Source organism: Archocentrus centrarchus, chromosome 4, assembly GCF_007364275.1.
Source record: "Archocentrus centrarchus isolate MPI-CPG fArcCen1 chromosome 4, fArcCen1, whole genome shotgun sequence".
Taxonomy (NCBI): domain Eukaryota; kingdom Metazoa; phylum Chordata; class Actinopteri; order Cichliformes; family Cichlidae; genus Archocentrus; species Archocentrus centrarchus.
The window spans coordinates 25,202,387-25,226,690 of NC_044349.1; the positions used below are offsets into that span (position 1 = coordinate 25,202,387).

The 24,304-nt window shown below is 38.3% G+C and overlaps 2 protein-coding genes across 2 annotated transcripts; both read right to left on the bottom strand.

The window, feature by feature from the left end:
• Nucleotides 1-653: 653 nt before the first annotated feature.
• Nucleotides 654-9,489, bottom strand: LOC115778926 (E3 ubiquitin-protein ligase RNF126). Its single transcript, XM_030727305.1, has 9 exons — nt 9,351-9,489; nt 6,640-6,698; nt 4,425-4,485; nt 3,666-3,901; nt 3,492-3,560; nt 3,331-3,400; nt 3,100-3,193; nt 2,757-2,872; nt 654-2,627 (listed from the first exon to the last, which is right to left on the bottom strand). The coding sequence occupies exons 1-9, from the start codon at nt 9,423-9,425 to the stop codon at nt 2,448-2,450; spliced, it is 960 nt and encodes a 319-aa protein (XP_030583165.1). The 5' UTR covers nt 9,426-9,489; the 3' UTR covers nt 654-2,447.
• Nucleotides 9,490-19,477: 9,988 nt separating this feature from the next.
• Nucleotides 19,478-23,917, bottom strand: fstl3 (follistatin-like 3 (secreted glycoprotein)). The gene is made up of 5 exons (XM_030728181.1): nt 23,689-23,917; nt 23,154-23,339; nt 21,280-21,495; nt 20,967-21,194; nt 19,478-20,860 (listed from the first exon to the last, which is right to left on the bottom strand). Exons 1-5 carry the CDS (start codon nt 23,756-23,758, stop codon nt 20,808-20,810), a joined length of 753 nt encoding a protein of 250 aa, XP_030584041.1. The 5' UTR covers nt 23,759-23,917; the 3' UTR covers nt 19,478-20,807.
• Between the last annotated feature and the right edge of the window lie 387 nt (nt 23,918-24,304).

Sequence of the window (24,304 nt, forward strand, 5' to 3'; positions counted from 1 at the left end):
GAACTTATTCAGGCCATCGTTTTCCTTTTTGGTGAACTGTGGGCTCATTTATATACATTAAAATGCACAATCATTCCGGTCCAACAAAACTATTATTAGTGTTTTAAAACTGTTTTGTTTTAGCATGCCAATATCTTAATTAATTTAAAGTTTAGTCTAAAAATAATTACGTCACGATTCATTTATGTTGGACATTCAATGTAAGGCAGTGTTCTGAGTGCATGTTTACGTATGGAAATGATTGAAGTATTAACAGAACTGTGGTGCCTACAACCCACAGAGAAAAAGAAATTAGAAAAAAAAATCTTTCAGCAGGTATAGTACATTACAGCACAGGTAAATGGCTAGAATAAACAAAATATTTGGCAAAATTTCATTGGAGGGATAGTTGTCACTAAATCTGACACTTTCATGCAGTGTTTCAGGGTCAAAAGCAACAGTGGAAATGTTGATTAGGCCAACTGCCACCCAAATTAAATTCAGTTTATGTAACTATGGAGATATTCCCAAATTCTTTTCTGTTTAAGGCTTCTGGAAAGATTAAGAATGCTGCTAACATAAAATATTTAAAATATTTTATTATAATATTTTGTTACAAGATTCACAAAACCTTTATAGAAACTGCAGTATGAGAAAACAAAAACAAAAGCCACTTAACTACATATTCACTTTACATATTTTATATAATGGTAAGTCCACTGAATCTATAGTAATCAAAATTTTAAAATAGTCTGAGATATTCCAAGGTTCATAGCTACAAAACACTAATAAGGTCAACAATTTTTTTAAGGAATTATGAATCAGTAATTTCCCATTGTGAGATCAAACTGAGAGCTATATGTCAAATGTATTCATCTGTCTTCCAACAAGTTCAATGTTCTGTCCATAACAATCCCCTCACATTAAAGGCCTTTGAACATAAAACCCATGAAGAGAAGTACAATGTAGAGGAAGTACACCCATATGGCTAAACAATTAAAGGAAACAGAATTTTTTGGCTTATTGATAACATTAGGCAGGCAAGTACACCAGTGAAGGATTTAATTTAGACTCTGTTTACTAGCTGCATGCCTTTGGACCAGGCCTTACTTTGAAAGTACAGAATTATCTCAAAATCTTATTATGCATTGAAAACAGGTCCACCGTTGCTCACTAATGGGGTCATTGTTCCCTGGTTGATGCTTGGTTCTTCTAAGAGACTTAAAGACGTCATGACAGGAACAAATCATTTAGAATGGGAACCAAAACAACTCACAACTTAAGTTAACCTAGTACTAATTATTTTTATTTGGTACTAGAAAAAGATATTTTTGTCTCATCTTTTAAAATGCCCATTTTTTTGGTTGTTTTTTTTTTTTGATTACTGCACAACCATCTAGTTTCTAACAAGAGCACCACAGTTGGAGTGCAAAAAAATATTGATTCTGATTACTGATTATTGTATAGCCTTTACAGTATTGTAACCACAACCTAAGAATGACTTACAGGAAATAAGTGGTAGCACCCAAACATCTTTATTTTCATTAGTTCAACAGTTTTGTTTGTACATAATCATACTGCAAATCAAGAGGTATTCAACTGGCAACTTTAGAAAATATTTATCTTTAAATTAAAATGCACAGAAATGTTTCTAAATGTTTTACGTGTATCATATATGGAAACTTGTTTTATGCTTGCAAATATAACTTTGATAAATCATCATGTATGTAGTAACACAAAAATTACTTCAATTTAACAGATCAATTTAAGTGCAATCAGTGGTACCTGTGTGGTGTCAGGTAATCTTAAAATGGCAGGTGGAGATTGACAATAAAATACCTGTAGAAATTATTGGAAATTTCTTTAGAGAGCTAAAGGGATCAGATAACATATTTTTTCAAAGCAAGTACAAAGTGCACACTTAAGCAGTGCACTATACTGCACTTTGAGTCATTTTATTTGTGAGATATGAATGCTGCTTAAATAAAAGGAAAAGCTACAGTACCAGAAAAGTTTGGCTTTTGCCTGGTACTGTATATTTTTCTCTTGCTTCTTGGAAAAATGGTGGATCATAAAACAAACAAGAGATTTAAAAAAAAAAAAATAAGAACAGCAACTGTCTTGTTCTGGTCTTCTACCTTTGGATTCCTTTATTTTCTCTTCTTGTATGAGGTGATTCAAGCAGATCAAGCCTCTTGAAGTTTCCATGCTTCTCCACATCCTCCCTAACTGAAGCTGCACTCCAGGTCTCCGCCCTTCCTTTGTTCAGAATCCTGATGAAGGTGGGAGCAACAGGATGGGCAGAAATACATGGGCCTCATGTATCACTTATCCGTGAATCAGCGTGAGTGCTCCTGGCGAGATGCACTCGGGTTTCTGCCCTCTGGCAGGGAGAGAATGAAGGTCACCGCGCTGAAGTACAGCAGCCTGAGAGCTAAAAACAGCTCATGGGGTGACACATGTTCTTCCTACGAGTTATCTGTGGAGTTCTCATTGCTGGTCGAACTTGAGGACTGGGGCGTTGAGGAGGATGATGAGGATGACGAGGAGGAAGAGGAGGAGGTAAAATTCATCCCTGATAGTTCTGGAGGGTTTGTTGCTGTGTTCTGTCCACTCAAACTTTTCCTACACACTGGACAAGTGTCATGCTGGAGAGAAATATAAAGCCTTTTTTAGGGTTACTGCTGAAGTCTCCCCATTTAGCCCCTAGTTTAAGTCAGCAACTAGTGAATATTTACTGTAAGTGTAAAGAATAGTGAATAGGTGATGTCTGATACCTGTTCCAGCCAGGGGACTATGCAATCATTGTGAAACATGTGATTGCATGGGAGCTGCCTCACATTTTCACCAACACTGTAATCTTCTTTACACACTGGACATTCCAGTCCTGAAGCTAAAAGACAATGTTAAAACAAATTTTGGTTAAATATGGTGCAAAGAGCTCAACTGGTTCTGGCTGAAAATGTTACCAATAGACTTATAACTTAGTACTTGGATTAAATTAGCCTGCAAAGCAGTAAGAGTGTTTAACAATTTCCTTTCAGGAGCATTCTCAAGTAATACATTAAAAAAAGAAAAAAAAAAATAGCTGTATACCTGACACTATTAGTTTAAACTTACCAACATGCTCGGCTGTAATTTGTACTGTAGGAAGACTTTTTATTTTATCTCTATCAGCAGGTGGAGGCCCTGTATTCTCAAACTGATTCAATAACTGAACAGTAGAGAAAAGAGAATATTAAAAAGGAGAATAAATGGAAACATTTCATGCACATTAGCATCTATGATCTTAATCTAGTAATTAAAAAAAATATCTTTGATTTTAGTATTTTAAAGTTTCTGAATGAATACCTGTGTTATAATAGCATCTAGTCCATTAGCACCCCAGGCATAGTCCATAGGATTTGAGTGAAGAACACCCCTTTAAAAGTAATGAGACAACAGTAAAAAGTAAGCATGTTTTGTTGTGAACTTGCTCACTATTTTATCACATCTCTGTTTCTCAAACTCACCAGGGTCCAACACCAATATTTGGCATTGCCGTAGGTGCAATTATTCCATTTACTAGCTGCTGAATGATTCTGCAAAGAACAAAGAGGTATGATATAGTAGGTAGGAATATTGACAAATGACCCAGCAAGCAGAAAAAAACACCAGTTCAGCATGTCACAATCTGCACTCTTTACCCTTCTAAAGTGGGAACTCCCTCGTGCCTCCCTGCTTGTCGTCTTGAACCATGGCGACTTCTTGGTTGCCTGGCACCATATCGCTGCCGAGATGCAGTTTCCCTTTCCCGACGGTTTTCAGCATCCCGGTTATCCTCTGTTGCCAGTCCAGCTCCAAAGTCAAAGCTATCATCAAAGACACCCAGGGCAAACTGGCCATAGCCCGAAGGGAACGTAAACAAGTGCTGGTCCGCATTCTGGGAGACAAATATATGAAAGCAAATACACTGACTTGGTAGAAACCAGTCAAGCTTTGGGAATACAAACCCTAAACATTTACAATCAATACAAAACTCTTGCAATGTGAAAAGTTTTGTTGACCACTAGGTCAAACTTCACCAACAGTTAAGTCACAGAATGCTGACATGCAGCATTTCCATGTTTACTGACGTAACATGATCATTTAAGTCTCAGAAACTATCCGTCAAAAATCTTTCTTCATATGACACTGCATATTACTGACACTCATTTTTAACTGGGCAAAGTCAAACTAGTCCATTTATTCAATAAAGTAAAGCTCAAAACTATAGCTACAAAAGTAGAAGTGAAACCCCTAAAACAAATTTCATCATGTACAGTTCCTGATTAGCACAAACGTCACTGGAAGCAGTTTTAAGAAATGCTGACTCTGTTGCACAACAGTGTGCCTAACAGAGTCAGAGTGGTACAAAACAGGGAAAGGTTATGTGATAGACTCTGAATAAATAATAGGTTAGAAACCTCAAATGGTTGTTGGTTCTGGGGCCCACTGGAGATGGTAGACGTGGAGCCATTGTCGGCACTAAACAGGGGAAAATAATTGAGAGTGTTATGTGTAGATCAAATAACGTGTCATAGTTTTCATCATTTTCACTTCATATGTGAAATATATCAACTGTGATTTAGACTGTTTACGGTTCATGCTGTGTTATCATGTAAAAATGAAAGGAAAACACCATTAAAGTAACCCAAAAAATTTGAGAGTTGGGCATGGCATTGAGTAGAATCAAATGGTAATTTAATATCAAAAAAAAAAAAAAAAAAAAAAAAAAAAAGGAATTATTCTTGTTTTTCACAGTTTTACAATATCCCCTATTACCACAACCAACCAAATTTAACAAAACAATCCATATGATGCAGCATTTATCTGAGCATCCATCAGATGTAACCATTTAAGATCATTCTCATGATGGATGTCATTATTGCTGCCATACAGCTAGGTTTTATAGGTTGCGTCCATCCTAAATGTATTAATATATGTAGTATTAATAAGCTTTTTAAAGCTCCAGAGACTATTAATAAGGAAAGGAAAAATACACAGTTAAAAATTGCAAAATTTGTTTTCTTTCTCTTTATACTAATAGACAAAATTTCATAATCCACAACTAATTGTGGAATGCTCTTTACACTGATTGAACATTAATTTTTATTGTAGTTTAATTTTAATGGAGAGAGACAGATTATCAACCAAAAATCCAGAAAAACACATTACATAAAAGTTATAAACTGATTTGCCTGACATTGAGTGAAATAAATATTTGATCCCCTACAACCCAGCCAGAATCCTGGCTCCCACAGATTAGCTGTGCCCATGTGGCACACAGATTACGATCAATCAATTACAGATACTCCTAATCTCAACTCATTATGTGTTTATAGCACACCTGTCCACAGAAACTATTTCTTCACCACTATGGGTAAGACCAAAGAGCTGTTAAAGCACATCAGGTTGTTAGACCTGCACAAGGCTGGAATGGGCTGCCAGATCGTTAGCAAGAAGCTTGTTGAGAGGGTGACAACTGTTGGTGCAATTATTTGGAAATAGAAGAATTATAAAATGACCATCAATCACCCTCAGTCTGGAGCTCCATGCAAGATCTTGGGGTGAGGATGATCATGAGAAAAGTGTTGGATCAGCCCAAAACTACATGGGAGGAGCTTGTTAATAATCTGAAAGGTCATCAGATACCGCCAAGCTGTGAATTTTTTCTGGCTAGATCCCTGTAATTGCAGCGCCCCAAGGTCCCCCTGCTCAAGAAGGCAGATGTACAGGCAGGTCTGTCTTAAGTTTGCCAGTGAACAAACTGATTCAGAGAAGGCTTGGGAGAAAGTGCTGTGATGAGATGAAACCAAATCAAGCTCTTTAGCATCAACTCTACCCACTGTGATTGGAAGAAAAGACATACTGAGTATGATCCAAAGAACACCATCCCCACAGTCAATCACAGAGGTGGAAGCATTATGCTTTGGGGCTAAGGGTATAGGACGGCCTCACCACATTGAGGGCCAATAGATGGGGCCATGTACTGTAAAATATTGGTTGAGAACCTCCTTCCCTCAGCCAGAATACTGGATTTGGGTTGTGAATAGGTTTTTCAGCATGACAGTGACCCAAAATATACCGCCAAGGCAACAAATAACTGGCTAAAGAAGCAACACATTAAGGTCATGGAGTGGCCTAACCAGTCTCAAACCGCAATCCTATAGAAAATCTGCAGAGGGAGCTGACGCTTGGGAGTTGCCAAGCAGCAGCCAAGAAACCTAAAGGATTTAGAGCGTTTCTGTAAAGTGGGCCAAAATCCCTCCTGAGACGTGTGCAAACCTGTTGACCAACTATAACAAATGTCTTACCACTATGCCTGCCAACAAGGGTTTCTCCACCAAGTACTAAGTCATGTTTTGCTTAGGGATCAAATACTTATTTCACTCATTGACATGCAAATCAATTTATAACTTTTATGTAATGTGTTTTTCTGGATTTTTGGTTGGTATTCTGTCTCTCTCCATTAAAATTAAACTACCATAAAAATTTATGTTCATTCGCTGTAAGTGAGCAAACTCACAAACTCACAAGTTCAGCAAATAATTATTTCCCCCACTGTATAAATGTTGAAAACAACTACAACATATGGTAGATATATGGATAAACTGTATTTGATAGAAACTTTTTACACACCTTCTTTCTTCCAGCAGTTCTTCAATAAACCCTGACTCACATCTCGGACATATATAATCCTGTTAAAAAAAAAAAAAAAAAATAGTAGTGTGAACAAATATATAATGCTGATCCTTGACTAGAAGTGAGAAAAAAAAAAACCTACTTTTAATTCTAATAAGAAGTACATCCTTCAAAGCGCGACAATTATTGACATTCATATAATGTTTTTCACATAAAATATCATCTTTGCTTCACACTCACAGTTTACAAAGAGGTAAAGAGCGATATCTGTTAATTTTTAGCTACAACTATTAGTTGATTAAAGCTAATGCACCTGCAGCCAGCATTAATTAACAAGAAATGATCGCATAATTGTTTCTCATTTAAATACTACATATTTGCTAGTGACTCCAAAGAGGTGTACTACAAAGTGAGAGTGATCAGTTAGCAAGCTATATTGAGCCTAAAGTCAATGTCAAGAAAGTCTTTTTTTTTTTTAAAAACATGGTTAGGCAACCATAGCAGCTTATGCTGAACAAATAACCTGATCTGGAGAAGGTTTCATTTTTGGTTAAAATCAGCAGGAAGCAGCAGATTTAGGATGCCTCCTATGTAAGCTGTTTCGGGCATGTCCTACTGGAAGGAGGCCCTGTGGCAGACCTAGGATACACTGGCTGGCTTGGGAATGCCTTAGTGCCCCCCCAGAAGAGGTGGAAGATGTGGTCGGGGAAAGGGAGGTCTCAGCATCTCTGCTTAGACTGCTGCCCCCACAACCCAGACCTGGATAAATAGCAAAAAAATGGATGGATGGATGGATGGATAGACTTGTGAATTTATAAGATTAATGATTTCCTACCAGTATTGTTCTCTTGCCTTATCTACAACATGAGTGCAGGTTTTTGCCTTGAGATTTTTTGAGAGCATATTCTTTATAGATCTATATCACCTGTTCCTGTTGTGCACAGGGCATTAAGCAGAAATCCTGTGTAAACCAAAAACAACAGCAACAAATAAGATATCTATTGTTATAATACCTGTTATCTCTGACTGGGATTTAAGGTCTTGTCAATCTAGCTAGCTCAAAAAAGTCTGGCTATGTCAAACTTGCTACATAGTACACACCTTTGGCCTCTACATACAACCATTCTGGATGAGGTCAGAAGAGGACATACGGTCTGTGTCCCACATCCAGTTATTATAGTTGTGTGTGTCTGTATATAGTTTTTCAGTTCAGTTCAGTTTCTGGAACAGGTTTGCTCAAAATATAGTTTATTAAATATGCTTGGCATCTGTCAGCCTTAAGATTACAGAAGTCCAGCACATACAATACAAAAATCTGACTCAGGGTCATGTAAAAACCTATTTCTAATAAACAGATGTTCTAGTGCCTCCTGCTGTTTCCAGTGTTGATACATTTGTTCAAATAAAAAATCTGATTGGTCAAAATTAAATTGTTATATCAGTTCAGAACAATTGTTATCAATTAACATTACTAAGAATTAATAAGGACTGCAACCAGTTACATTTACATTATGGACTTCAAGGATGTCAAGAAAAATAATTTACCCATTGTAATCAAGTTGCAGACATAGTCTGTCCCTCACAAAGTTACAACAATTTTGCATTAAGAGGTAAGATTAAAGACATTCAGAACATGTGTTACAATACAAAAATTTGACTTGCAGTCATGTAAAAATCTTTTCTAATAGAGATGCTTTAATGTCTTATGGTGTTTGCAGTGTTGACAAATCTGACCAAATAGAAAAAAAAAACTAGACATTTTCTACACATTTCTAGTTTAATTTAACAATATTGCCCAGTTTATTTTCTTTTTTGTGTGAGGCATTTATTTTTATTTCGGTTAACTAGAAGACATGACAAAATAAACTTTAATGGAACTCATTAAATAACATTCTGACTGGGAGAAAATTAAATTGTTATATCAGTAATGCAAGAACAATTGTAGGTATAATCAAATAACACTAGTGAGAATTAACAAGAACTCAATCAGTTACGTTTACATTATGGCTATGTCTTTCAAGGAAGTCAAGAATAATAATTCACTAGTTGTAATCAGGTTTCAGGCATAGACAATGGCATACTGCAGGTCATTACCAGCAACCCACAGAAACTGTTGACTGATATTTGACATTGTAAACGGCACGTTTGGCGTCCTGTGACAGATCCTTCTAGCCTGTGACAGACGTGCCACTTGTGTGTCTGACTGAATGGCAAAAAAAACAAGAAAAAGGATGGAATAGTATTGCTGCTGTTCAAACATATACATACGTAATTTAAAAAAGACGTCAACAGTTATTTTTTTTTTTTGTCTTAAATAAATGAAATTCCACGAGTCTATGATTACACGAGAATCCATTTTTAGCGTTAGTTACTGCTAGTCAATGTAGCTAACGGTAAGGCTAATACGCATGGAATGCTATAAAATGACGATCAAATTATTTCACAAATGTTAGTGCAAATTAGAGATCGTTGTGTCTCTGAAGACTACGCAGTTTGTGTTTGTATGACGACAGATCCTCTATTTAGACGAGAAGCCAACTGGGTAGAGTTAGCGAGATAAACGGTACTTCGTAGGAGTCTGGTAATACCGTTAGCATGCTAACTGTTGTCCTCCTGCTAAAACAATATCTACTAAAGTACCACGAACGCCATTGCGTTTTCCGTTTGCACAGCTTTCGTTTGCTATAATTTCTACCCACTGTACTCACAGGAAGCCGAGGACTAATTTCTGCTGAGCATCTGTGACAGAAAAACCGGTTGGGCCATGGAGGAGCTTCCGCCATCTTTAGCTACTAAATAGGTAAAGAAGAGGAAAAACTACGGAGCACCAAAAGGGACAATCGTGTTCGCCACATGAACGCGCAATTGTTCACAACGTGCTGGAAATCACGACGTCACTGCGACTGAAATTAGACACTTAATAGTATAACGTGGGGTTTTAATAAAGCTAATGTCGACATAGAATGTCATGAAAAGTTACAGTCAGTGTGAAATATTATAATAGATTACATGGTATTATTATTTTTAATTTTTTTTTTTCATTTATTTAACAGGGACGACGTCTATTAACGGGCATCAGTAAACCAAAAATATAACATGCCAGATTATAGAAGAACTGCTCATTTATAGCTGTAAATTTGGGCAGGTTTCATAAAAACTATAAACAAAGACATGCGACAAAAACTTCACAGAAATTACCCATCAGAGAAATGAGTGAAAAGTGGTCACAGACACGGTTTACCATTAGCCATTGTTTGAGATGAACTGTTCCAATATTTAGTTCCCCTTATTGACTGCGCAGTTTGTTCTCGTGTAATTATCAGTCATCAGTCAGTATTGCAATAAAAAAAAAAACAAAAAAAAAAACAGATGTACAGACGCAAATTCTACTACCACAAATGTGCTTTAAAAAAATCCCAAATGTGGTTTGCAAAATGTTGCCACATGGTGGTGCTTTTGTGTATCAAGTGGTGACTTGAGATTATTTCAGTGTAGCCAGTGACTTAAGATACAATGCACCCATGGTAAGTTTCCCCTTTTTGTAGCATGAAAAAAAATACATATATACAGTCTAGTTATTACATGCTGGGAAACTGGTGTAAATGCCAATTCCTACTAATATGGCAGCATAAAAGCCTAAAGAAACCGAAGACTGGTCAATGTAATTACCCCTAGTGAATCTGTATCACCACACAGTGTCTCCATTGAACTTGTCTTATCCCTGCAGGTTCAGTACCCCCTGCTCTCCCTCTTCACATGAAAACCAGAGATGTGTTTTTGCAATTTGGCAGCACCCTAGATTTATTTTGACACATGCTACTTTTCCACTGGATTCCTGTCAACCACCTTATGAGCCAACAGGCATGCTCCAAGTATTTAAAGGTTTTGTAGCATCTGTTTTTGAACAACACTATTTCATCAAATGTGTATTTGTATTTCATGCATTGCTTTTTGACAGCAGTTACTGGAATTTTCTGGAATTCAAGTGTCAAACCTGAGATAGAAAACAGTAAAATAAGTAGCCACTCGCAAAGAAAAATGGTGTGTTGTTTTTAATTCTTTTTGGCAGCAATCTGGTGGCCCTGAGATAGCAGTGAAGGTCTCAGAAATCACTTAGTTGCATAAGGGCTGGAGCGCAAAATGATTGATTTTATTTTGTTTTCAGGTCTGTTTTTATTTTTGAGGTTGTCAGCTAAAATTTAAGCAATATTTTATTATCCACAAGTGTCCTTAATGAGATTACCCTAACAGCAAACTCATGGCTATAAACATATCACATAAGTCTGGATTCGCATCAGATGTTGACAGAAAGTAGGAGTTCCCATCTGACCAGCTGTTAGCCAATCAGGTTTCTAAAGCCTTCTGGCCTGATTTTTACATGAAAACATTCACTTTCATGCTCTTGGTGACAGCAGCCCTATATGTAACCAGAACCTGGTATTTTATGGTATGCTGTTTTGCATGAGCAGAATACAGTCATGTATATGAATGTATTATTCAGAAAAAAATAATTTTTTTGTTATACTGTCAGTATAACAAAGTTTAAGAGAAACAATAGTTTAATTTCCAATTTTGTAACCCAAAGGTATGGTTATGATTCATTTAAAAAAATGCTGGATGTTTCCACTCAGCAAAGCTAACAATGTAACCTTGTTAGATCCGAATTTGCTCCCTAGGTTGATGTTGTGTCTGATCTGGCCATGTGGGAGCAGGAGAGACACGGCTGTCCCATGGGCTGAGATTAGAGAGGGTCTGATAGCACCGAGGTTTGCTATGTCTGCCAGACTGAGGTAAGCTATTGTCTGCCTGAACCCAGTGCGTCACTGCCATTGCAGTTGAATGCTCATTGTAGCAGTGCAATCTGGGGACTGAGTGACTGTGGGTCAGAAAGAGGTCATGTGGGGAGCAGAAAACAACTCTACCAAACCAAGAGACCTTCTACATTGTAGTTTTTGGAATAGAAGTTTAATCTGGGAAATATATACACCAAAAGCTATTTTATTCTGCCAATGACTGTGCTTTTAAACACTGGATATTTAAAAGTTTGCAAGAGGTAAGAGTAGCATAATCAATTTCTCCCTGGAGCTGCGCCTCTACACTCTGTCGAACTCCATTTTGGACTATTAGAATGTATGTGCACAAGCATGCATAAATTCAGAGTGACTCACATTAATACAATATTTGGTGTTTTCTTGACCTACTTTTTATGGCTTAATTTCTATTGAACTCAAAAAGACAGTAAAGTGTTGCAGCCAAGGCAGCAGACCGATATGGTGCAAGGGACACTGCTGCTTTTGTCACTCCATCAAGTTTTTCCAGACACTCCCGCCAGGATTGCCCCACACTGTTCCCCTGGGCCCCAGAATCACACTAACATGCACACATAAATACACACACATGCACACACAGCAATAACAGCCGCCTGCTGGAACTTCCTGGGCCTCTTAGTCATGCGTCACTTGTTTTCAGTCCCACCCATCGAAGACTCTCTTTTCCCCCAGACATACTCTGTCTGAGGCCATGTGTCACAAGACCTGTGCATCTCACACACACACACACACACACACACACACACACACACACACACACACACACACACACACACACACACACACACACACACACACAGTCAAAAGGACAACATTAGTGATGGTCAAAAGCTCTTTAACAAAATAAACCTAATGTGTCTATGAACATAAACATATGCACAGCATATAATCATATATGAATCACAGCAGGTATCCCTGCAGTGTTTTTCCAGTCTACTCGTGTTCCAGAACAAAATTCCATGCTACAGCATTGGTACATAAGTGTTCGGGATTACATCACTGAGCAGCTAACAAAATATAGATGCTGCTAGAGAAACATATGTGTACAATTAGCTACTTAGGTTCAACTGACTTTGTTGTACTGGAGTGTTTGTGGTTACTAACTGCAGATGTTTTGGCAAAGTTTAACTTTATCTGGTTTTATTGAACAATTATTTCATTAGATTGTGGTAATCAGTCCTGATCATTAAGAGTATGTTTTGTACCTTTGACTCAATCAGTGTCTCTTTGTATTTACTTCAGACTTTTGCCTTCTCACTTTGGAGCTTGCCTGATTTTTCCTCAAGAACCACCATTGCATTTATTTTTATTTTGCTGTTTAAAATCTTAAGAACTACTGGATCAACTGTCATATATCTGCTTGGTTGCAGACATCTGTGTTACTACAGGAAAAATTGCAATAATTGCAAGACTCACCGAGTCATTCATTTTGCAGGAGGAAAGGAGTACGATCTAAGTGGGTACTGATCCTGTGAGGAAAGAAGCAACAGTTACAGTTTATAATGAGCCAGCAAAATGAAAAAAAAATTGTGGCTGAATACTACCTAAGAACCACTGAATGTGCTACAAAGTGAGTATGAGCTCTGTGTGAATTATTTAAGCTGCTAGAGTTTAACATATTTGTCAAAGAGACAGTACAAGTACACCATTTAGGTCTTTCAGTTTAATGTGTGGTGTTATATGTTGGGTAAAGTGGGAAATCCAGGGTTGAGACACTGAGCGGAAATAGAAAGGCAGTTCTTCAAATACCAGGTTGAGGCTGGCCCTAAAAGTAAAGAATACCTTTACTTTACTTTACTTAAAAAAAAAAAAAACATTAGTGTGTTTTTGGTTTCTATATCTAATTTTCTCCTTCATGACGATTGACATGTTTGCTTTGAGTTACCAGTGGATGCTGAAAAAGGCAGCTGTCTGATAGGCATCACCCCAACTAATAGAAGACAATGAAATGGATCTTTTGACTGTGTTAGTGGTGCTAATGGCTTTTGAAGCATTTTTAATGCGGTTAACTGGTAAATAACATAGTGTGCTGCTCGATTGTGCTGATTCATCATCTAAGAAATGGTGAGTGAAAATTCAAGTAACCCTGTGTCAGATTGTTGACCCATCCAGGATGTAACCTACCTCTCACCCGGAAATAATTAGAATAGGCTGCAGCCCAGTGTGACCTAAACTGGATAAGTGGAAGAAAATGGATGGATGCATGGATGATGTGTGTTACTTATCTGAGTCTGATCATTACACCTATACAGTAGATGTACCTTGCTAACCAATCCATAACCAATATAGCACTCCAACCACTCATCCAAATCTAGTCACTTCTGCTAACAGCTATAAGGCTCTATTATAGTATAGCCTGAGATGGTGTCTAATAACTGTCACAGAGCTAATATTTTATTCAGTATTATAAGCTCTGTTCTTAATCCTCCCAGTACTGCTCCTCTTGTAGCATCTAAAGCAATGTGTGAGAAGTTTCTGGATCCTGAAATTGTTTTTAGGATTGCTAATATTAGGTCTCATATTATCCCCTCCTGTCACTGACCCATCTGCTCACACATCAGCCTCTGTTGACTTTGACCACTTTGAGCCCATCTCTTTTTCACTGCTGAATGAAGTAGTCAGCCACGAGTTGTCCTCTGGATATTATCCCATCTCAGCTACTGAAGGATGTTTTTCACACTGTGAATGAGTGTGCTGTCTATTATCAACAGCAGTCTTAATTCTGGGTGTGTCCCTGCAGATTTTAAACATGCTGTTGTGGAACCTTTTAGATCAAAATGGTATTTCAGTCTGGATGCATTTTTAAAAGTTTATAAAAATTCTCTTAACAATTGCTGACTTGGTGGATTCTGCCATTTAGTACTATTAGACCTCAGTGCTGCCTTTGACACCATAGATCATGGGATCTTTATCTCGCTGCCGGAGCACTTTGTCAGAATCAAAGGGACAGCACTGGAATGGTTTAAATCTTATTTAACCAACAGAAGTTTTACAGTTAGGCTGGGGGACGCATCTTCCTCAAAATGCCTGCTCTCATGTGGGGTCCCCCAGGGATTTACTCTTGGCCCAAGTTATTTTCAATTTATATGCTCCCCTTGGGCTCGATTAAAAAACAAAACAAAACAAAACAAAGCAAACAAACAAGCAAACAAAAAACACGGCATCTCCTTTCCCTGCTATGCAGATGACTCACAGATTTACCTGCCACTGAAACATAAATCAATTAATTCTCTGAAGGCCTTACTGGCTGTTTGGAGGATGTTACGACATGGATGGCTTTAAATTTTCTTAACTTAAATGAACAGAAAACAGAGGTTATTGTGTTTGGTGCTCCTGACCTCTACAATATCAGCACTTTAAAGACTTTGCGAGGAACTTGGGAGTGATCTTTGATAATAATCTAACTTTTGACAAACACATTAATGCTGTTATTAAAACTAACTTTTTTCATCTCCAGCTATTTGCAAAACTGAAGCCATTCCTCTGTTTTAAAGACTTTGCGAGAGCTATCATTTCATCTCGACTTTGACTGGATTAGCGCCTTCTTACCTCTCTGTTTTTTAAATTTGCATGTTTCCTCTAGATCACTGAGGTCTGCTGAGCAAATGCTCCTAACTGTCCCGAGGTCCAGATTAAAACATAGAGGAGATCGGGCCTTTGCAGTTATTGCTCCAAAACTGTGGTACAAACTGCCCCTTCAGATCAGGACCTCTCCAACATTAGACAATTGAAAACCCATTTTTATTCTCTGGATTATAAATCGGACTGCGTTCTGAGAATGTTATTTGTGTTGTTTTCTTATTTTATGTTTCCTTTCTTAACTTTGTCATTTTATCTTATGTTTTGTGTTATTTGATTATTTTAGATGTACAGTACTTTGGTCAACAGCTGTTGTTTTTAAATACATGTATTGCAGTTGCGTGCAGGTATTGTGTCTGTTTGTATTTATGGGAGTACAGAGTGTCATTACACATACAGTATCAACAAAATGTGTATTTATGCCATACACCACTAGAGCTTCCACTAAACATGGTGTCAGTTCATTTAAAACCAACAATCTGTTTGTTTATAAGATCTTCAGCTCAGTATTCTGGGAAATAGATACCGTACGAACTTCCTGAACTTATTTGTGGTACATACTTCTTCAGCTAACAGAGGATGTCTTAACAGGTGATTTGATTAGGTGTATCCTGGTGGCTATTGCAGCCATTCAACTAAAATAAGTTTATAATGAGCGGGAAAAATCTAATGAATTTGGACCCAAGGCAACTTTTCCACTCTCATCTTTACTGACTTTGCATGGCATGCCGTAACGCATGACAGCAAATAAAGGCTCAAGCAATTTTCCATCATAACTATCCAACTTTCCATGACAAACAAGCAGGTATTTGGCCAAGGCCAATAAAAAAGGTATTTCTGTCTTATTTCTGTAAGAGAGCCACCTGAAAAGCTGATGAGAAACTGGTCGTGGTCTGGTAGTTCTCCAAGCCGCAAACAGCACAATTGGCCTTAATTTGAGTCAAGGTTGGGAATGTAGTAGAACCCCATCATCACACTTCACTGATTTTTTTTTTTTTTTTCAGTTGTGCGGCTTGATATTTCAGCACAAACCCAAACCAGAGTTAACTCACTTACCTTGTCAAGTGCCAAGGCAACCACCTCCTATTTTCTCAGCAGAAATGTTCCCATTGACTTTAAAAACCATGAACAGACACTCCCTCAAGAGATTTTTGAATATTATGGCGAATTCATCAGGGACCAGTATTGTATAATTATGTTTGTAATTATATTTAATTCGTACAGTATATTTTCTGTGTTCCAGTTATTCGCACTACATACGAGCCAGACCACACACAGAGCCCACAGAGAAGCCAGAGGTCATGATGAGGAAGTGAAACTATTCAACAAGAATAATTGGGGACAATTAGCATTTACACAATTTCCTAACTCTGACTTGTTGTTGATGATCCGTACTTGGATAACACTATTTTGCACTACACTTGCCGAACGTTTTAGATCATTGTTGCCTCAAATGGCTCAAAGTAAGTGATGTGGGTGATCCCAGAGCTCTGAAGAATTTTTCTTTTTTTTTAAAGAGCATGGTCTTTACTTGACATCCACAAAAAAATCTTTGGAAATCAGCTGTGTAAAAACACTTCTTCAGTGTGAAAGGAAACTTCTAAACATTGCCTAATTATTATTAATTGATGTTTATTATAAAAACCTTTTGATGAGTTATAATCAGCAATGACAGGTTCCTGAACAGATAGAGTATTGTGCTCTTAAATAACATATCAACCCATATAGGAGATAAAAAATAAAAAAGCTTTCCCAAGAAATCCATAAAACATCATCTGTAAGGATATAATCTGAAAGGCTGGAGCATTGGCTATTGTGTCAGTATAATAAACTGTTGTCAGATGTAAAATATTGTGCGCATGTGGAAAATTAAAAGACTCGCTGTGTAACAAAGCAACTCTGGAAAATAATGTCTGAGGCAGATATGTTCTGATGGAGTGATGGATCTGATATCTATTAGTTTCAGCTGTGGGATGGAGATGTTTACAATCCAGTGGCGCGATCCAGAGAGTGGGTGGTCTCCAAAACACTCCACAGCACTGGGTTTCATCACAACATTGTTTCAGATCTAAAAGTTGGCTGTTAACTTACTGGAAGTAGTATGGCAAGTTGGAGGAAATGATAACATGTGGACGTCGTTGAGAAAGAAGCTTGACATATCAGAGCAGGATGATGACGCATCCCTGAAATGTCAGTGTGGGCGTCACATTGTAGCCGCATGTGTTTGTAGGGATATAAACAACTCAGCCAGGGGCTCTGATGTAAAGTGTGTGACTTATCTCATGGTCATGACAGGTGAGCTTCAACATGAGAGATGTATCCATAATCACACCCACACACAAAAACATTCAAACACACACACACGCAAAAACCATGTTCCAGTAGAAGAAGGCTAACACCTCTTTGGATACACCACAAACCATAACATGTAGTAAAAGGAATGAAATATGGAGCAAAGTGGGCAGAGAATTCCTGAGGTTCAGTGGTAGTTGTAATTAGAATTGCTCCGAAATGGCTCATAGGTTTACTCTGTGGTTATGTTATTACCACCACTGGTATGACAGAGGCACATCATATCCGACATCAGCTGGAGGCCTATGTGGTAATGATGTCCAGGTTGTTCCTGGTGAAGATATTACACAGTCATAGTGACAACAAATGGATTTTATTTGTCTCAAACAAAATGTGCCCATGAGCATAGTAGGTTCACACACATGAACCAAAACTGCTGTCTCTCCTTATTTTCCACTTGTGTATTTTACTGAGAGACCACAGGCATTTCAACATATGCACCTCAAAGTGTGGCAGATTCTTTATTGCAGTAGGTATTCATTACAAATTCTTGTGGGGTTGCCATACTTCAAACTTTGACAAAAAAAAAAAAAAAAAAAAAGCCTCACTTGTTTGGTGTGCTTATTATTCAGGAATTTATAGATGGTAAAGGTGTGGGACTTTTTGGCTTTAAATAATACATTTTTGTTTCACAGACATGTTACATTAGGTACTTTAGGTAGCCACTATAATGGATTAGCATGTGGCTCATTTCTATCTCCATATCTTTAATCTTGGATTATAATAGAGATGCTTTGCATGTTTTACAGGTGAAAATAATCCTGATTCATCTCATACATGGCCTTAGTGCAGCATTCAGTCTAAAACAAGTCATCTAAAACAAGACATTTCAGCTTCTCTCCAACTTTCTTCTGATTGGCTGTCTTTAACAAGCCAAAGATAGAATTTTTAGGTAGAATTTTAAGGTTATTTTCTAATTTTTGACGTCATACAGAGCTAGGGACAGACAAAACAGTCACAAACAGAGCATGTAGAGCAGCCTGGGCACTTGGATTGTAGTATGACTCATCACGTGAACTCATTTTTTTTTCAACTTTGGCCATGTTTAATACAAATTCCTCTTTAATGATGAAAAGCTAAACTGGCGTGATAGCGACACTAGCTACCTCCTCTGCCCAGAGAACTCTAGATCATGTTTGTATACCTGATGGCAAAAGCTGACCAATATGTGTATGCAGCAATGCTGGAGTCAAATGTTCTCAGTAAAATTCTTCAATCAAATTAATGACTTTTTATACACAGCAAACGCAGTATATTAACAACATTAAAATTCACGTTTCTGAAAAAAATACATTTTATGAGTGGGCACCGTGACAACTTCTCTGTGGCATTATTATTTGCCCTGTTTGGACTAACAAAACATCTAATTCCATTCCCAGTGTAATAAAAGGGTACTTGGACAGGAGTATAAACATCTGCCTAAAGTTGAACCAGATGCTGCCGCATGGCAGAGTGCAGGACTCAGAGGAGGGAGGCTAGAGACAGAAAAACAAGAGAGGTACTTTACACAGGAAAGTGAGTCAGTACGCAGGCCTCAGCACTTCGAAACATTCAATCCTCAGCTCCTTCACCCTTCCTCCCCCTGACCTGTCCCACCTGATCTAGAGCAGAGGAATATCCCTGAGGAGATGGGAGGAAAGTTGGCCAGCCTGGATTTGATTCTCTGTTGCTTCTCGCATGAAGGCTTGAGAGGCGACTCACCCACTGCACGCACAGGAGACAAGGTCTAACCACTGGACACAATAACTGGCAGTCTCTGTCTGGCTGTTGGAGTCTGATCCGCCACCCTAAACCCCAGTATAAGAGGAGAGCTGATGAATTCCCTTTAGGGTGCGAGTATGATCTCATTTGGCTGAAGTGACTATGATTAAGACTGTGACGCAGTTAAGAAAAAAGTATATGTAATCAAATACATGTCAGAAGCTGTTTCACATTTGCAAAGTATTGTGCATTGTTATTAAACTACAACTGAGACAATATAACATGACAAATTGAGATAAAAAAAAACCAAATAGATGTGCTCTCTGTGGCCATAAAATCAAGTATTCTGTTTCTAAAAGAAAAGAGACACACTGTGACACGTGAAACTTTATGTTGTTTTACAACAGCAGTACAAAAATACAAAAATATGTTGATGCATTTATCATTCAAATTTCACAGTAGGTACACAGGTAGGTACACACAAGACTGTTATTTACAGAAGTAAAATGAACATGTTTTAAACTACACTAGTAAGACTGTTTAAAGTATCCAGGCATTTGCTTTGAGTTTAAAACATTGAATATCACTTGACCACTTGGAATTGGGTACTTGTGTAGATGTGTGGAGGGTTACGGCAGATTGACTCTGACGGCAGTATAATCAGGTATTTTCAATTGGCCCAAATTGCACTTCATTCCCAGACAAATTTAATCTTCCTTTAAGTCAGGCGGTGCTAATTACATTTGTCTGTCCCATAAATTTATTAAAAAAAAAAAAAAAAAAAAAGCAAAGCAGCGAAACAGCATCAGAGCAAACTTGCATGACGTACAAAAAATATTTTACAAAAATAAAGCCAAGCATTCAACAGAGGAGGTATTGTAGTGGGCTTGGGGTTGTACCAACAGTCTTCTGAGACTCCTAGAAACACAACAAAACTGTTAATTTTGGTGATCAGCGGGCGGCCAAGAGTTTGGCTTAGGATTCAGAGTAAACATGTGTGGGGGGGAGAGAGAGACTATACAGGTTTGTTTAGACTGAACCCCGTCCTCACCACCCCTAAGTACATGCAGCAGAACTGTAGTTGTCATGTTCTTGTTTGTGGGGAATTGAAACCACATCAATAGACTACAAAATAGCATCAGCTTTCCAAACAAATTAGCATTGCTTGAGGGAAAATGTTTGTTTGTGGGGAACGGAGACTTTAAAAATGTAAAAAAGTGTAAAATGCCAAAGCCAGTGACTGTATATATACAATAAAAAAAACAAAAAAAACAATAAATACGTTCTTTTGCATGAGCTTTCCAGGGATATATGATTTTTTTTTTTTTTTTTTTTTTTTACTGGGCTAAAAAACATAAATAGAGTTTTAATACCTTCTCCAATAAATAGCACTGGTATTCTATTTACAATATGCACACATCTCCCAAAGAGCTCATGAGATATATTGCTATCAAATGCATTCATCTGCCTCCACTTCCCAAACTAAAACATGGTTAACAAAAAATAGCTTTTTTTTGAGGCAGTTACACCAATTTGTGACTTCCAGCAGAGGTGTTTCATATCACATCTGCCATTAATATGTGGACAGGGGGAGGGGTAGTGATTGTCAAAAAAAAAAAAGTTCATGGTGGGAAGCTAGTGGCGCAAAAAGGGTTTTTTGATCAGCTCATATCCTGCAAGAGGGCTGTGTCAGGAATCGTCCATCTAGACTGCGTTTTCCTCACTGCCTTCTGAGATGTGAGATTTCCGAGGTGGAGCTGCACCAAAAAAAGATTCACAATTGACTTTACTGTAACTAATAATATTAAAGTAATGTAAAGACTGGTAAAAGACAGGAGTTGGTAGGGGCTTATGTAGTCTTACTGTTGCAGTGGCCATAGTGACGGACTCCTATGGAGTGGCCGAGGAAGCAGGTGGCCCGACGGAGGTGGCAGGCGCTCGGGTAAGTGATGTTGTCATTACCACAGATAGGATGCTCAGACAGCATGGGTATTGGGCAAGGTGCAGTGCGGCACATAACGCAGTGAGCGCTGTTGGTCTGGTCGGTCACACACGTGTGAGTTCCTGGACACACGACATTGGAGCACGACTCTGTAAGAAGCAGAAAGAAGGCATTACTGCAGCAGAATTAGAACGCTAAAGAGCAAAAGAGCGTGTACATGCAGGGAGAACTTACTTTTGCACTCTCCGTGGTACATGACCTCAAGGTCTGGGTGTCCCATACAGCGCGCCATAAGCAGAGAACACTCATCCTTATATGACTTCCCGTCACTGCCGCACACAGCGTGCTTCCGGGAAATGTGAGCGCAGTCTGGAGAGCAAACACACTGAGGCCTGCCTGTCTTCATCTTGCAAACTTTCCCGGGACTGCATTTGACTCCCTCACATGTCTCTACAAAAGCACAGTGTAATGTTACTGTATTAACAAGTCTGCAGACATCAGGTGATTCACCAGCGTTTTCATACAAAACAGGCTTGAAACCTGGGTTTTTTCCCAGATCATAACACAATTCCCGCCTTGCACAATATTTACAATAATCACATCTCTTTATTGACCGTTACACACAGAGGTGTCTCGCCCGATGGAATGTGAGGCTGGCGTGTTTTCATAACAGATCTGTGTATGGCTGCACACAGACTGGGCAGAGCTCCTGTAGAGGGATGAGGGGCTGTGAGGAAGAAGCAGTTCAAAAAGCTGTCAGAGAAGTTTACAGGCCGACAAATGAGGAAGCTCCAGGCTCTTCTGACACCTCATAATCTCAAGGCACCGGAGGATCTGTAATCCTAGTGCAGAATCAACATTAGACAATGCACACAGGTCTCTTCCCAGGACCTTTATGAGTCTGTGGAGATGATTCCTGATCAGCTTTGAGGATTCTGTAAACAATCAGGAACTTATTTCCTGTCTCCAACAGTACTTTAATATCCTGTTTTATTTCAAAGCTGTGTTTTCATTCCCTGACTCCCCTGGTCTGTTTCTCTGGTTGAGTTCAATCTCAGTTTCCCTCTTGCTGTGTGTACACTTTCTCTCAATGTCCTCTGTGTATCCCACTAAGGTGATGTCCAAAAACAGGCTATTGCTTTTTTTTTTTCTTTTTTAATTAACTTGACATGACACAACACAGTTGATAATACTGATGTTCTCCCCGTGCAGAATTCCAAACTGTCAAAATAATGCTGCACATTATGATTCCTAGGCATCTGGGGAAACTTCAGAATGCACGAAGGCATTTTCCTGTTTGTGGAAGAAAACAGGGCTCTTTTTTAACTCGCCTTGGATTCAGCCAGCCTCATTCATTTTCCATGAGTTACAACAGTTTATATTTATGTGAGAGGCATTTTAACAAAGATTTGACTGTGTTCTTTCTGCTTATTTCACATTTATCTAAAAAGAATCCTCATCTCAATTTCTCCATGATTAGCTATGTGACAAAGCAAGAAAAACATGGGGCTGGGTGTAATTTCCTAAAAATGTCAGTAGCTGGTTTTTTGTTTAGTGGAACTTCTTAAATGTGGAAAGAATGAAAAAGCACATTGATCACATGCAAGCTCTGCTTATGAAAACAGAATTTATGTGCAAGTGAACCTGAATGAACCTTGCAGAAATTCCAAGGGAGGAATCTTCTCAGGACAGCTGGAGTTCTGTATAATGCCTCTCCTTGATCCGCGTCTGCAATTTGTTAGAAATCTGCATCGGGAACTCATTGTGTAAATATCTCACAAATGACTCAAATGGACCTTCACAAACTCTCTCCAAGAGACACAATGGTTGTATTATGCAACGGTCTGGACTAGTATTAATCAAGACCCAAGAATATTGTGTTTTTAAGTCTGCAAATTATATCGAGGCTTTTAGCTGTTACTTCTTGTACTTACCTCAAACCAGCTACAGTAGCAGACCAAGCCCAGTAAATATTTTCATGATGTTTCTCCAGTTTATGACGGTTAAGAATTACACAGCGCAGTCACTAATCAAAGCAATACATGCAACTTAGCTCCTTAGACGTGGCAGATGGAACTCCTTACTTTCTTAATGGTTTGTTTGTTTACCTTTGCATGGTTTACAGGAGACAATACCCAGGAAGCCCAGCAGGCTGACTTCATTCATGGGCAGGCTGGTGTTGGACCACGCCGTGTCCAGGCGACTCCCGGCACAGCACTCCTCCCTGGTCACCCCTCTCATCAGCACCATGTCGCACCTTCGATCTTGACTCTGCTGCAGCCAACATATCCCAGCTGGAGATGATGCCATAACAGATGTTAATTATTATAGGAATAGTTATCTATAAATATTACAGAAACACCTAAGAAGTGTATTATGCTGTTATGGATAACTGTCAAACTTCAAATGGCTAGTCACAAATCTGTCTATATGTATGTATTGTTTTTGTATTTTTAAAAGCCCTAATAAAAATACTAGACTAGCTATAATACTATATATGATATATATTAACAGCATGTGGATACACAAAAGATAGTATATGTATATGAATTACAACAGCATTTGTGCCATTATTTTAAAAGCATAACACATCTTGATCAAATGTTTTATAAAAAAAAAAGAAACAAGAAAACATCTACTCACCACTAACAGGATTCCTCCCAGTCTGACAGAAAGTGAGAATCACCCCCAAAAAAGAAATGAAAACGCTCATTGTGGCCTCTTAAGTTTGTTTAAAACTTCTTCCCAAAAAGTTGTCTCAGCAAAGCCCCAGAAGAAGAGGTGATGTTCCTCTGGCAAACAGAGCAGATCACTCTAAGTTAACTTTGCAAGTAGCTCTCCCTTATGTGAATGAATGTGTTGTGGGTAAGTGATGTCGTTCCCCCTCTGTATAAATATTTATGCTGCTGGGATGGGCGATCCTCTCAGCCAGTAATAAGCCAGGGCAGGACACAGTTTGACTCTGACTCAATTTCCAGAGTCGGGAAATGATCCATGCCCTCCAGCACTAGACGCAGGGCACTTATATGACCTCACAAAACATTTTCACACCACTCTAATTAAAGGCTAAGTAAGTCCCGAGACAGATTTTAGTGTTGCTTTTAAATAGCCTATTCATTATTGAGCATTAAAGATCCTAAAGATAGTGGAATTACTTTATGTACTTTAATTAATAGATGAACCTTTGAATGTGACCTTTTTGTTGCCTGTTGGGGGTCCTATATGTTTTGCTCTGTGTAGTTTCATCTCAGTCTTTAAT